General features: G+C 39.4%; 1 protein-coding gene across 7 annotated transcripts in view; it reads right to left on the bottom strand.

The window, feature by feature from the left end:
• The window catches only part of FBXW11 (F-box and WD repeat domain containing 11), a 132,939-nt gene that overhangs the window by 15,254 nt on the left and 101,415 nt on the right, over positions 1 to 16,270 (bottom strand). For all 7 annotated transcript variants that reach the window (XM_060144185.1, XM_060144187.1, XM_060144192.1 and 4 more), the window contains 4 exons: positions 16,047 to 16,137; positions 8,426 to 8,563; positions 3,694 to 3,812; positions 1,578 to 1,827 (listed from right to left, as the gene is read on the bottom strand). In XM_060144185.1, the coding sequence (XP_060000168.1) occupies positions 1,578 to 1,827; positions 3,694 to 3,812; positions 8,426 to 8,563; positions 16,047 to 16,137 (598 nt within the window). The remainder of the gene's footprint in view (positions 1 to 1,577; positions 1,828 to 3,693; positions 3,813 to 8,425; positions 8,564 to 16,046; positions 16,138 to 16,270) is intronic.

The raw sequence follows: 16,270 nt of genomic DNA on the forward strand, positions 1-16,270 counted from the left end.
GCCACAGCCCATGGGCCCAGCCGCTCCGCGGCATGCAGGATCCTCCTGGACCGGGGCACGAACCCGTGTCCCCTGAATCGGCAGGCGGACCCTCAACCACTGCGCCACCAGGGAAGCCCCAACATCTGTTTTGTACAAAGGCCCAAACCCTCTTGACTTCCAGGCACTGGTCTCGTACAAATTGGTGTGACTGACTGGTGAGGTGCCAAAAATCCTAGTTTTTCAGCTTCCAGACTCTATCCAATCTAAAAGTCTCATGCTATCTAGTCTGTGATCTGTGGGGCTAGATACTAGCATGCTGGCCAGTACGGGTCATAAAAGGAAGGTTTCTGAGCCCATACACTGCTGGTGAGATTGTTAAATGGTGAAGCCATTTTGGAAAAGTTTGGCAGTTCCTGAAGATGTTCAACACAGAGTTACCGTCCCAAGAGAATTAAAAGTATATGTACACGCAAACATCTGTACACAAATATTTATGGCAGCATTATATATAAGAGATAGAATGTGCAAACAATCAAAATGTCCGTGAACTGACGAACGGATAAACAAAATGTGGTGCATCCACACACAGAATTTTTCTAGTCATCAGAAGGAATGAAGTCTGATTCATGCTACAGAGTACATGGATGACCCTTGAAAACACTACACTAAGTGAAAGAAGCCAGACACAAAAGGCCACATGTATATGATAACATTTATCTGAAAAGTCTCAAATAGGCAAATCCAGAGAAAGAAGATTACTGACTGCCAGGGACTGGGGGTAGAGAACAGGGGTTGACTGCTAATGGGTATGAGGTTTTTTCAGAGGGTGATAAAGATGTTCTGAAACTAGTGATGACCATACAACACTGTGAATATACGAAACCACTGAATGGTATGCTTTCAAATGATGAATCTTATGGTATGTGAATTATATCTCAGTAAGGCTGTTATAAAAATATAAGGAAAGCTAAAATTTTAATAAGTTAACATGTACATTGGAACCAGCACTGCATTTACCATACCCGATGGATCACCCTAGACTACAAGTGCTTGTCACACGTCTGCCTCACACCACACGTTGAGCTCCTTGGAGGCAGGGACATGTCCTGTTCATCATCATATCTCTAGCATCCAGCCCAGGGTCTATGGCGTGGCAGGCTCTCAAGATTAGGTGAATAAATCAGATCTGAACTCTGCCACTAACTAGCTAATGTGGCCTCCAGCACAGTCCTCTGTGCCACATCTGTAAAATGTGGCTCAGCAGAGTGCTGGGAGGGTGGAATGAGGCAGTAATGGGAAGCTTCTGGCACATGGTACACGTCCCATAGGTTAGTTCTCTTCCCTTTAAAAAGGTTATCAACAATGTCCTTTCATGAAATAGAGGACTGCTCTCGGTCCGGACCCCATGACCCTTTTCTACGACCTTGCCTACGACTTAAGAAGCATAAAGAATGAGCATGCCTTGAGGTCTCATAAGCACAAGTAGAGGAGAATAAAGATCTTGCCAGATGCGAGGTTGGTATAAGCCACCTCTGCTTTCTCTGTGTTCTAAAAGGGATGGCAATAAGCAGAGTTATGACTGCAGACACACTTACTTTGATGGTCCTGTCCCCAGAGGCAGACACTATGTACTTATCGTCAAAGTCTACTACATTGACAGCAGCACGGTGGCCAACCAGGACACGGCGTAAAGTGATATCAGTGGCAGAAGCCATGTCCCACACTGCGATGGAGCGGTCCTTGGAACAGGTCACCATCAGTCCATTGCTGAAGCGTAAGTGCAGTACAGCCTCGTTGTGGTGGATCAACGTGTTCAGAACTTCACCCGTGTTCACATCCCAGACTCTAGGGAACAGAAAAGCACAATGCTTAATTATCGAGACAACCAGGAAAAGATTCCTGTGTCTGTGCTCTGGGCCCATTTTTAGTAGTAGGCTGGGGAGGAGTGGACTTCACAAGTATCTGGTGACTGGGACCTGACACCATGCTTAAAAGGAGCCCCCAGAAGCAATTTTTTCTATTTGTGAAGAAATGGTAAGATGGTTTCAAAAAAGAAGGCCAGGGCTTCCCTGGTGGCGCAGTGGTTGAGAGTTCGCCTGCCGATGCAGGGGACACGGGTTCGTGCCCCGGTCCGGGAAGATCCCCCATGCCGCGGAGCGGCTGGCCCGTGAGCCATGGCCGCTGAGCCTGTGCTCCGCAACCGGAGAGGCCACAACAGTGAGAGGCCCGCGTACCGCAAAAAAAAAAAAAAAAAAAAAAAAAAAGAAGGCCAATTCTGACTCCTGCCCAAGTATTCAGGGATGGTGTTTGCAGCCTTGTGCTGATGGCAAAAAATGATGCAAGGAAGTGGGCTTTGCAGTGAGTTTGAGATGACAGAAAGAAGATGGCTTGGTGGCTGGGTTCCAAGCTTAAGGTTGTTTTTGACCTCTGACAAGCTTTTGAGTCTATTATTTATCCACTGCAAACTGGAGGCTGTGGGTCTCATCAATCACCACACCCATCTATCTACCCAACCGCTTTATGGACAAAGCACATGTCTCCAATTGCTTCACCCTTGAGATACAGGCTTCTTAGGGGCAGCCCTTTCACATCATAGCTTTTCTGTAACCCCAATCTCCTAAGGGGACAAGTTCGTGCAGAGCAGACGAAGGGAGTCTCAGGCTTCTAAGGCCGAGACATGACCTATCGTGGAAGCAGCAGCCTGGAAGCACTGAGTCAGGGAAAGGATACTAGGCATGCTGGTGACTATTTCAATCTCTTAGGTGTGCCTGTAAAGCAATCCTCTTCAAATCTCTGACTCACTCTAGAAGAGGCATTTCCTTTCCTCCCCATGACATGCCTTCCTCAGGCTACCAGCAGTCCAGCTGAAGCTTTACTGTATTACCTCTAGGCTCTGGTGAACGCATCACTACAGCAAAATCCAAAGCCATCTGGTATGGAAAAACATCCTTGTCCCAGTGGTTTAGGAGTAGATCCCAATAATGTTTCCTTTCTACTCTCAACTCCCAACCAGCAGTCACTGCTTCCCTTCTACTGTAGAACACTGCCACTTCCATCTTCATCACTCTGCCCCTGGGGTGGCATCTGAAAACTAGTGTCTCCATCACTGGAAAAGCTACATAATATCAAGATAGTCTTGAGTGCTATAAATTCAAGGCTCGAAATTAACTAACTATGTGACTGAGTAAATTATTCGCCTCTCTGGCCTCCATTTCCCAATACTACATCTATAAAAAAGAAGATACTACTTACTTTAGAAAGGCTGATGTGAGAATTCAATAGAATAACATTATACAAAATATCGGGCACATTATTTGTGTCCCTCAAAAAGTGCTGCAAATCTCTGCTTCTGATTTCTTCTGGTACTTGTAGTTTACTGTCCACCACACTCCTAGAACACCTGCTTCCTTCCTCTCTCCTCTGGAGCGTGGTCTCCCAGGAGAAAGCGACCCTGATACTGTCAGGTACTGTGCTTTTACAGGAAGGCATGTTGCCATCTCTAGAATGTATGGTAATGGGAATAGGACCTACTTAACAAAAGTTAGCTTTCCTGCCTACTTTGTTCAAATGTACCTACACCACAAATGGTTTTGAAATATAGCATACAAAAACATATACAGAGCATGTGTGTACTTTATCGCAGAAGAGGAGGTGAATCTGTCTCCTTGTGGAAGGTACAGAAGTTCAGGCCAGTGAAATCCAATCACTCACCTCACTGTAGAGTCAGAAGAGCCAGTCACAATGACACGTTCATCATACTGGAGACAAAGGACAGAGCCAGTGTGTCCCGTTAACACTTTCAAACATTCCAAGCTGGTTTTATCCCAGATCTATTGAGACAAACACAAACAGTAATTTAGTATATCACATTCTGATCAATGTTTTTATCATACCTTATTTTCTGAATCATAAAACAAAACAAAGCTGTGTTACAGTAAATAAGAGCAGTAAACATCAAACAGGTGGTAAATGACAAGAGGGGAAGAAGAGGCAATACTGAATAACATCCAGAATAGGTATACTACTTTGTTTACTTTGTCCCCATAACTACTGTGCCCATTATACTTAACAGCTTTATAAAGAGAATTTTTAAATAAACTCTGTGAAAAGAGTTGGCTCACCCTCTGGAAAACAACGTGACAGTATCTATTAAGAGCTTTTAAAAATGCATACCCCTTAACCCATTACATTTGTTTATGAAAGTTTGAAAATGAAAAATGTTCAGCATCTCAGAATAACTTCAAAGTAAATTATGAAGAGTTTTTAATGAGAAAACACACTGCTTTATTATAGTTACTTTTTAAAAAAAACAGAATAAAAGTCATCTCTATAGTGACATAAACATTATGTATATTTAAAAAAAAAGATTAAAAGGAAGTAAAGTGTTGATAGTTGGCTTTGTACTCTGAATGCCGTTTTTCTCCTCTCTTTTGATCTTTCCAGTTTTCAATAATGTCCCAAAATAATGGGGGGATGGAACGTGATTTTTTTCAAAGACTGTTTTGTTAAAAATAGAGTCTATGGAACTATTTCTTCCCTTGTAAAAGTACTATCATAATTTGCAGTGTCCCTAAAGTTTACCACAAATGGCCAAGATATTACAAGCACTACAGACAGTTAAGTGTCCTTCTATAATAGTAAGGCTTGCTTCTAATTTCTGACCTAGTAGAACCACAGCTATTTTGAAAGTGTGAGCTGATCAAGGACTGAAGCAGAATGAAGTACAGAAGGTTTCCAACCATTGGTCTAGATGAGCTCTCTAAAGCGTATTTTTGCTCCATTGTTCCGTGTCTTATAAATCAAGTGTAGGCCTAATTTAGGCATGGGTATGCCTCTATTAAGAGAATTCTTTGGAAACATCCAGCGTAAGTGAAATGCAAGCCCATGGCCAGCCCATGCTTTGACAAGGTCATTATAAACCATTCTTACCTACTCCTTAAAGGAGAACTGCCAAAATTAAATAATAACACTTTCAAGAGCATATTTGTGGCCACAGGTGAGGACTATCAATAAGTATTACATAAAAATAGAGCTCTGTGGTCAAGTATGTTTTCAAAGTTGGAAAACTCTGGGTGTCTCTACTGTATGTCTTCTCGGAGCCTTTATATGCTACTGTAACCTGTAAATTTCTAAGAAAGGGATACAGCATGCAGTGTTTTCTAAATTTCTTTGAAGGGAATTACTCTTCAAAGCAATATCCTTTGGATTCACATCCACAGAATACCTTTTGGGAAACACTATAATACATATAGGAAACCAACAAAACAGTTTCTTTATATTCTATAATTCAGTGATTTTTTTGCCCCAGTTATTGGAATTATTGAAATTCCACTATTTTATAAAACAAAAAACACACAAGCAAAAATACCTTTTAACTCACCCAAAGTAAAAGAATATAGAAAACAAGGCCAAGGGGAGAAAGCCCACTACAACCTATCTTCCCAGTTGACTGTAACTAAAAACTCTAGACAAAATACAAAAACAACTAGCTGAGGACTCTGAAAACTGTGAGGGGAAGGGTAGCCAGGAGAAAGCAAGTATTGTATTGAATACATTGTAGCAAGGGGTAAAAGTCTGGAGACAGGATCCACATGGGGTGAGTTTACCATTCTTTCTGTTTTCTCATTTCCTTCTTTTGTGGTCTTGACCCAAAGGCAGGTCCAGATCAAGGAACTGCACAGTGAAACAGCAGCACAGGCAGCTACAATCTGAGAAACGAGTCTTTCTGGACAGAAAGGCTGAAAAAGGAATCCTTGGGGACCAAAGAATGTGCGAAAGACCCTATTTTCTTTTTCTCTTTTCTCAAACGGCTTTGATCCAAAGGACAAGCCCAGTCATGGAGATGTACTGCAGAGCAGTGGAACAGGTAACTAAAATTCTAAGAGAAACCCCATTTTTCTGGCCAAAGGAAAATGAAGAAAGGATCCTTGTGGGCTGAAGAGACTTAGGGAAATCCAAAACAGGAAAGAGCTGGAAAAAAGAAAAAGGCTTCCCTAATTGTATATGAGAACCCACACAACACATGACTTGGGCTTGCCCTTAAGCAGTGCATGCACAGGACAGACTAAGCCAACACATCAAAGGCCGGAAAAAGCGCCCTGATATTTAAACTACCACTGAAGTCTCAGACTAAACTCTGAGTAGTGCAAGCCCAAGACAGATCCAAAGTAGCATGGCAAAAAGCAGAAAAGAGATTAGAACCAACCCCCCTAACTAGGCTGACCACCTGCTTAAAAAAATACTCACTCACACATATTCTCCAGAGGATTATAACAGGATCCATAGACTTTACAATACAACATCCATAATGTACAAGATACAATCCAAAATTACTTGACATTCAAAAGCCAAGAAAAGTGACCAATTCTCAGGGGAACAGACAATCAACACATGACAAGCTAGAGATTACCCAAATGTTGTCATGGTCAAAGACTTCAAAGCAGTTGTTGTAACTATACTCCATGAAGTAAAGATAAACACATTTGATATGAATGAAAAGAGAGAAGTTCTCAGTAGAGAAACAGAAACTATAAAATATAATATCTGAAATCTTAAAATTCACTCAATGGGGGAAAATAGCAGAATACAGATGAAAAATTCAGTCAATTTGAAGACAGGCTAAGAGAGATTACCCAGAAAAGAGAGGGAAAAAAGATTGGGAAAAAGTAAGACAATATCAAAAGATCTAATACTTGTGTAATTAGAGTCTCAGAAGGAGAGGAGAAAGAAATTGGTGCAGAAACAAAATTGAATAAATAATGGCCCAAACTTCTGAAATTTGGTGAAAGACACAAATTTACAGATTCAAAAAGCTCAGTGAAAGAACTCTTAGATATGACATCAAAAGTATGAGGCATAAAAGAAAACACTGGCAAACTAGACTAGACAAATTAAAATCTTCTGCTCTACTTAAGATATCATTGAGAAAGTGAAAAGACAAGTCACAGAATGGAAGAAAATATTTGCAAAACATAACTAAAAAAGGACTTGTATCCATAATATATAAAGAGCTCTCAAAACCCAATAATATGAAAACAGAGAACCCATTTTAAAATTGTACAAAAGATCTGAATAGAAACTTCACCAATGAATATACAGATGGCAAATAAGCATGTGAAAAGATGCTCATTATCACTGATCACTGGAGAAATGTAACTTTACACCAAAATGAGATATGTCTACATACCTATTCAAATGGCTAATATCCAAAAAAAACAAAACAAAACAAAACAAAACAAAACCCTGAGACTACCAAGGGCTGACCAGGATGCAGAACAAAAGGAATTCTCATACATCGCTGATGGGAATGTAAAATGGTATAGCCAGTTGAAAATACAGCTTGGCCATTTCTTCACAGGTAAAACGTACACTTACCATATCAGTTAGCAATCCCACTCCTAGGTTTTTATCCAAGTGAACTGAAAACTTACGTTCTCGCAAAAACGTGCATGCATATGTTTACAGTGTCTTTATTCATAATTGTGAAAAACTGTAAACACAAATGTCCTTCAATAGGTAAATGGATAAACACACTGTGGTGTAACCATAAAGCAGAATGTTACTCACCAATAAAAAGGAACTAACTGTCGTTATGTGCAACAATGTAGAAGAATCTCTAATGCACAATGCTAAGCATAAAAAGTCAGACTCAAAAGGCTACATACTGTGTGAGTCCATTTACAGGACATTCTTGAAAAGGCAAAATTATAGGGACAGAAAAAAACATCAGTGGTTGTCAGGACCCCGGGGAAAAATGGGTAAACGCAAAGCAGCAGGACAAAGGAATCTGGCGGATGACGGAACTATTCTGGATCTTGATAATAATTGTTGTGGTTGCACAATTCTTTGTGCTTGTCAAAACTCACGGAACTTTATACCAAAAAGAGTGCATGTAAATTATAACTAAAAGTAAAATTATCCCACAATGTTTTCTTAAATATGAGAAAATAAGCTACAATGTGAAACAAAATCTATTAGAGCCATTAAACATTAAACACAGAGAAATGATCCAGTTTATCTACTATTGAAAAGTAAATAAAAACAATATAAATTGCTCGATCATTCTTTTGTGTTATCAATTGAGCCTTTCACAGAAACCATAAAAGGTAATGATTTTCATTTATATGCAAGTCAGCAACACTTTTACCAGCTAGCCAAGAAATCAAGAGCCCTGTGGATACTGAAATATTTTCTACTTGCACCTAAATACGGAATACAGAAAGTGAATGTGCTTAGAGAAGGGTAAGAAGCGAGAAAATCCAAGGGTCCAGTGTTAGTAGAGGGAAACGCTCTGGCTCTAGTTCTTTAGAACCACGCAGACAGCTGCCAAGATTGAGTGGAACAGATAAAAACCAATCAGGAGGAAATGGAGAGATTGTTACCTCTAATGTCTAACATGTAACCACAATTCTAAAAATAATACATACAAAATGCAGTCATTCACCTTAATAGAATTATCTCGAAGGCCACTGATAATTTTTTCATCATCATACTGTAAACAGTAGACACCTTTACTATTTTCAGAGCGGCACTGAATCCTCTGCAAGTTGTGTCGTCCACACCGCCAGTTAGATTCTATAGTCTAAGGGAAAAAGGAGGCAACAGATGAGTTTTTGTGAATCAACTATTCTATTAGGGTTCAGACTTTGGGGTTCCAGAAACAGCATACCACTGATACTCCATCTTGGTTTGCATAACTGTCTGTGGATAGGAATCACACTCTTTTCCAAGTAAGACATTAGCCCAACAATATTTTTCCTCAAATGTTCCCTGCCCATCTGGCAACTGTCACAGGATTTCCAATGAGTTTGGGTTGGGTTTGAAAAAAATGGCCTAGACAGAATTCAATACGTTTAAAGAATGCCATTTGCACCCAAAACATACAAATAAATAGTAACTCATTGGGTCACTCTCTAATGCCAGTTAAAATATCTGGCAGAAGACCACCACTAACATTAAGCATATACTAACAATCTGTGTATCCATCCACAGCACTGATTGTCCTGATCATTGAGAAACGATATTGACAACTACTACATGCCAACTACTATAGCAAGAATTTTATTATCCATTTTTAATCTTCTACCAGACTGAAGCCCCTTTGGAATAAGAATGGCACATTTCAGCCCTGGATTCTCATTCTTTCATCATTTGTACAACACTTACTGAGATGTTAGTATATTCCAGGTACTGACTGTGCCAGGCATGGGGATGAAAAGACTGACAGGAAGCATAATGCTTTCAAAGGATGCAACTGCAATACACAGGCACGCAGTAACTGGAATTGGATATACTCTAATCATATGTTTATTTGGTTAAATGATCCACACATTAACCTTGGAAGGAAGTCCTCAGTTACTTTCCTTTTACAAACAAGGAAACAAGAGTTTAACTTGCCTGAGGCCACAAAACTAGTAACTGGATGAGTTGGAAATCACACCCAGTTCTTCCTGACTCTGAGCCCATGCTTTTTCTACTAAAATATGCAGTGTCTACAAAGAAAGTATAGCCCTAGCTATTGCGGCAGTGAACACATAAAAAGATCAGTAACAACTCCAGATAAAATATCAGTGCCAAATGAGTGATTAAAAACTGTAAGCGCTGCAGGACTAAAGGGATCTTAAACAGCGCGACAGCCTGAGACAAGTGGGCAAAGTTTAAAGAGGAAGTGGGTCATGCCCAGAGCACTAGAAGACCTAACCTTTGGTAATGGATGTCAAGGATTTTCAGGATCAAAAGATACACTAAGAATAACCAAAGTATAAATTCCTGATCCTTGAATTTAGGGGACAATAGGGACTACAATTGGCTATACCTGAGAGTTCAGGATCTAGTTCAAAAGACATGTCTGAGTAGCTAATTATCTGAGTAGCTAAAAGTTTAATTAGTTGCTTTAGTGAAGAAAGGAGATAAATCTCATCTTTATTCACAATAAGCACTTAATTACTGGTTCTGCTGACATCTAACAAACCATGTTTCCTCTTATTTTGAAGGCAACATGCTTCTGTATGCTCTGAAATGTTAAAATTTACGAATGTTATGCCAGGTACCACGCTTCCATAACACTATGCTATGTGTTTTATATAGTTTACAGTTAATTTAATCATCACAATTCTGAAGCCAAAATTATTGTCCTCATCTTACAGAAAAAGAAATGGAGGATTGGAGACACTGATACATGTATACTTAAACAGGAAACTGTTTCCTCATTTGTGGCCTCAGTACTTAGCACAGGAGCCTGGAAATATAAGCCCTGCCCTCAAAGAGTTCCCATACATAGCCTTGAGAGAGGCCAGGATCACATATTTCCAACATCCAGGGGATGCAAAGAGGTACCCTGGAGGTGCCATGAGCGAGAAACAGCTCATCTGTCCATCTGCTACCAAATCAGAGCTTCTTAGCCAGCATCGTCATCTCTACTGAGTTTGTAAAATGTCAGACATAAAACCACATTTCAAAAACAAAAAACCAAACAACAAAACAAAAACAAAAATTTACCCCACTGTGGCTACCGCTACCAAGGTAGACAACAGATATGTCTGTAAGCAACTTTTTAAAAAGGGATTCAGAATATAAAGAATTTCTTAAATTGAACTCAATGCTTGGAATCATTTAGAGAAATAATGTATTTTTAGAGTGACTGAGCCACGTCAGCATGCTAAGCATACCAGGAAAATGCTGACTTAGGAGGCAGACCTACTGGTAACAAGTCTTATTCATGGCCAGTGACTCCTGGCAATGGTCACCAACGTTCAGGCTACACCCTGGGGGCCCAGATGGTTGCTGCTAAATGTGACTCCACATAAACCCAAAGTATTACAAAGACGAATACATAACCTGTCTTATCAATATATATGGTGTTATTTTCAAAATTCGTATCGTCGTTCTTAGTTTTAAAACATACACAATTGGTTTAAAATATTATTGAATCAGTAAGCAGCTTTGCTACTCTGTATAATATTTCAATGAATAGAAAAAGCACATTTATTTACTATCACATGGGAGCTTGAAAAAACTTTTTTTAACTTTCGTATGGGAATCCCCATACCAAAAAGAATTTCCTACATGCTCTCCCACTACTCTAAAATGTTTTTGAGAACCAAGAGACTTGGCTATAATCTATTACTGTACCTAAAGCCCTGAGGACACAGCAGAGAGAAACTGGGTAAGGCAACACGATCAGCCTGTGATACACCCACCCCCTAAGATGTCTGGACAGAGAACACTACCCAACATAAAAGGCCAAGCCATACCCTCTATCTCCAACCCTCAAACAAGAGCCAGAGGCCAGGACCTCTCAAAAGCTCTGTTAGATAACAGGCTTTCGTTCTAAGTCAAGTAGAAGTTAGGAAATGGCTTAGCTTCTCAACACTTAGAACGAGCCTATTTTCTAAAATACATTTCTCAATTTTAAAAGAAAAAGGCTTACCAAATCATTTTTCATGGGTCATTTTAGGAAGTCCCATCTAGGGCTGTTTTAAAAATTATTAGGTTCCTGAATCCCAAAACAAGTACAGTTTGTTTCAAAATGCCAGAAAAGGGACACTAAATGAGACCAGGGAGCTGACTACTTTGTTACACACCAACCCGGTGTAATTCCTAAGACTTTACTCTTCTCAATTCTCAAGGCCACCCACAAAAGAAAGCAACACTTCCTGCTGACTGTGCCTGCCCAAAATACTACCTACCACCATATTTGACGACCTCAACTGGCTTATATAAGCCAGGACTTTTTCAGAAAAACTAGACCTTTAAAAATGGAAGGCAGCCCATTGTAGTAGAAAATACCTAGGTCAATTAGCAGCTTTAGCAAATGACTTGGACTGTTTGAATTGCAGTCTCCTCCTCTGTAAAAGATAATATATACGTTCTCAAATCTGTTGGAAGGATCAAATGAGATTACGTACATACAGTGCTTATCACAGTGCCTACAAACGGTAGCAGTGACGCTCTTTCTCATTTGTGGAGAACACTGACCAAAAGGAGTAGGCTGTGACCAAAAAAAATCTCACCAAATTGCCGGGAACTGTTGTCTCAGTCTAGGCTGATCTTCAATGCTGATAGCCCTGAGCCCTCCCCAACCATTCCCAGGAAGGGGCTCAGCCTGCAAATGCAATTCAACAATCATCTTAACTTCAGCAGTAGGAATACAGGGCATACACAGGTGCACCTCTTTAATGATGCAGATACCTGCCATTTCACTTAGACATCATGTGGTGTGGCTACTGTAGAGGAATATTTCATGTTTTTGAGAACTTGTAAAATCCCCTTACCCTGTGCAAATTTTCAAAATACTGGGAAAGTAGCCATGATACACAGAGTATACAGCAGCATTTAAATTGGCAATAGAGTGAAAACAGATGTCTGAGTATGAAGGAATAACATTATTTTTAGAAGCCTAAACACAACTGGGTGGGTGGGCAAATTTCAGCATTTTCTGGTTAGGACAATGTTAATATCAAGTTTGCAAACCACAAAAAAGCTCCCCACTTTCCCTGAATAAAATGTGGTTTATTATAAGGTGCGATACAACACACCATCGTTTTACTAGTGGTCTGTTCCAAGGAGAGTGCTTCAAAGGCTTTAATCCAGTGAATAAAAAAAGGAAAAAGGCATGTTATATGAAAGAGTTTGCCACTAATCTGAGATGGCAAAAGAGAAAAATCCAAGTTCAGGACATCAGAACTCTGACTGCTTGAGTCTATTATAACAACTCCCATCTCTCTGTTGAGGGACATCTGACGGCATGGCAGGGCGAAAAGAGCATGGACTTTGGACTAAGAGGCTCAGTTTTGACAATTTGAGGACTAAATTAAATTACTGTGGCAAAGTACCTAACAGTAGTCTCATCATTAATAATAATGAGGATGATGATGATAATAACAATTAAGACTCTAGATAGCAAAGGAAATATGGCTGCTTCTTTTAGGACTGTTCCTCAGGTTTTCCAGGAATTCCTTCTCAATTCAGAGGCACTCTAAACTCTCTCCCTCCCACCCTACCCCCCTTCTTCTCTCTCCCCCTGTGTGTGTATGTGTGTGTGTATGGCAAGAGCACCCATGAGAGATGAACCTTTGCAGAGAACTAAGAATTCTTATTCTCTTCAGACTTCATTCCTCACATTCTCATTTCCTGAATAATAGGGGTTGGCCATACTAAGCCAGGTTCCCTACTTCTTAAAAATTAGCCAATTTCTGTTGGGTCAATGTGGAAGGGCAAGGTCATCTGCTTGTCAGAGCCAAATATGGGAATGGATAGATGACAGGAGCCAGCACATGAACTGGAGCTGTCAGGGTAGCGAAAGAAGGATAGAAAGCAAAAGGTGCTGTGAACTGGCAACTCTGCAAAGCATATGAGAAAAAAACACAAGAGACTCCAAGGCTGTGTATGGGCAACCAGGGAGGGGGACAAAAACATCCACTTGATGTTCAGGGTGTAATTTATCTTTTGGCAATAGGCTTAAAACCCTCTAAAGCACTACCTTTGCCATAACTGGACTAAAACAAGGCCAACTAATCTTATCTTAACTCATATGCTTTTTTCAACTAAGAGTTTGCAAGCAATTGGACAAAGATGAGAAGATCACCTTGAAAAGTCTGTAGGCATTTAACAACATACCTCTTTCTCCTTCTCTTCTGGAATTTTCTACTTTGAAAATGACAAACAACAACACTAAGCCTAGAGCTGGCCAGACCTCAGTTAAAATCCCTTGTCTTCTACTTAACTATGTAGGAAGTTCTAAAATTTCTCTTAGTCTCAGTTTCCCCTCCTTACAGATGAGGATGACAGGTAGCTTGCTGTAAGAATTAAATGCAATTAATAATCTATGTAAGTCACACGACATGGTTCGTGAGTATACTGCGAGGGCTCAAAAGAGGGCACTTGTAATTATTATAGTCTGCTTGTGAGGGTTTTGTACCAGGCACATGGGTAACAGCCAAGCCTGTGAGTCTCTCATTTGTTTGACCCACGAATCACTGACACAACTCTCTGCTTTGTGTGTCTACCCAGGACAGAATAAAACACACTCACAAAACAGAGGTAACGAACTCTATTTTGATGAAGTACCATTGATCTATAGCACACAAAAAGTTGCATTAAGTGCAGAAGAATATAAGGATGATCACAGACTCAACTACTGACTGGTTGTATGATCACCGGCAAGCTATTTAACCTGCGTGAGCCTCAGGTTCCTCAATTTTAAATATGGACAGGGCCTAACTTTCAAGTATTGTCCAGAGTGTTAAATGAGAAAATGCATTATAAAATGCTGAAAGTATCTAGGACAAGTAAACACTCTATACGTGGTACATTATTTTTATTATTATTACTATGAGTGAAACTACCAAAGTATAAAACATCATCCCTTAAACTAAGAGATCTAGCCCACAAAAATCTGGAGGAGACTCTTGTGGCCAACCAGTGGGTTTTCCTAAACCACACTTTAAGAACCACTGGGTAGACCACCATGATATAGAGGTTTTGTGTCAAAAAGGGTTTTCCTCCATAGCTCTATTTTCCCTCACATCTGCCTCCTCCTAACTTTAAAATATTATTTCAGCCTGAGTAAATGATTATGTTAGGTGGTGTCACATACTGTCATGCCACAGAAAACTGAGTTCATACTGTCGATTATAACACTACTAATGGGAATTAAATAATATATGTCACCAAATCTTCAACCTGATCAAAGTTCTTCCAGAGTTCCTATTTATTAATGATTGACCTCAGACATCATCCTTCTTATAATAAAGGACTTGCTGAAATTATTCAAGGAAATGTGGAGATACTTTATAAAGAATAGTTGGGAGGAAAAAAGTAACAAGTAATATAGTTTCTAAGATCTATGCATAAGCAGTGTCTTAGTAAAACTACATGGGGTAAAAGACAATCCCTCTAACCTGAAACACACATACACCAACCTAAGGTTCAAGTTAACACTATGTTTCAGCTACTAAAACTGTAGGAGCAATTTATTCTAAGTTTTGAACTGCCAAGGGATCAATTAATTCCTAAACTTTAGGATTTGTATGGCAGAAGTTTTAAATCATTTAACCTACCCTAAAAGCTTACTTATAGCTCATTTTAGGGAACAGAATATTCAAGACAATGGCTTGCATTTGAAATAATGATATTCCAGTCATATTCAGATTTACTGTTAACAAAGCGATTCCATTAGTTCACATCTGCCTTAAAAAGAAGGCAGCGGGGAGGGGACTCCAAGAAAAGCACATGTTTCTCCATTAATGAATTTTGGCACAATAACTTTTATGTCTATCACCTGGGGGTGAGGATTACTTCATGTTTGGGAAACTGAGTATAACTTTATGGGTGATACAGCATTGCCTAGCAAAGGCTGAACTTTTTTGCCAAGGAGGAAATCAGTGAAGTAACCAAGACCTGCCAAGAACACATGTGAAAGAGTTAATCAGAAATGCCTGTGCATGTCTTTCTTGGTTCAAGGAAAAGGGCTAAATAATAAAACTGAACTAATTAGAACACATGAACAATATCAAACATCTCCAATGTTTCTCATCAAGTTCACAGAGTTTTACTGGTCTGGGGAAGTTACACTCAAATCCAAAATGGTCCACGAGCATAATTTGCTCTATAAAAGCCACTTAACTATTGCTTAGAATCATATTTGAGTCCTTTTAATGAAAAAGTATGGGAAATTTACAGAGGAAACTGAGACTGTGCCTTCTCTAGTTCTCTAGAGATGGCTCAAAAAATGTAAAACTATGCTTACCTGAAAAATTGGGCCTTGGATTTCGGAAATTTCATCAAATTAAAACAAAAAGTTAATTTTGGATTAAGGTTTTAATTAACTGGTAGTCTTGCAGAAGCATTTCATGTTTTAGAAAAGTTAGATTATTTTTTACAAAAAGGCACTATCTACTCTGAAGGATAGCTGCAGATTACACATTGTGACATATGAGCTCTAAGACTTCAACTTAAAAAAAACAGTTCTATGATTTTAGAACTAGACAACTAAGAACACTAAGACAACAAAAGTTGAGAACAAGACACAAACAGCCCATAAAACAGATAAATCATAAAATTACCTCTATATCCTGGATAATCTTTGGGTATAATGACCTATAAAATGAATTGGGAGGGCCATCTGTTGGTCTGTTTTTAAACAGGTACTGATCCCTGGCAAAAAAACACAAACAGATGTTACATTTTTGCACATAACATTTTTGCACATAAAAGGGTGAATTTCATTTAAACATGGTGCTTACAAAGATGTATCTTTCAAGTCTTTTGACTTGCATTGAGTTTTAAC

The sequence above is a fragment of the Lagenorhynchus albirostris genome, chromosome 3 (genome assembly GCF_949774975.1).
Source record: "Lagenorhynchus albirostris chromosome 3, mLagAlb1.1, whole genome shotgun sequence".
In the NCBI taxonomy this organism is placed as follows: domain Eukaryota; kingdom Metazoa; phylum Chordata; class Mammalia; order Artiodactyla; family Delphinidae; genus Lagenorhynchus; species Lagenorhynchus albirostris.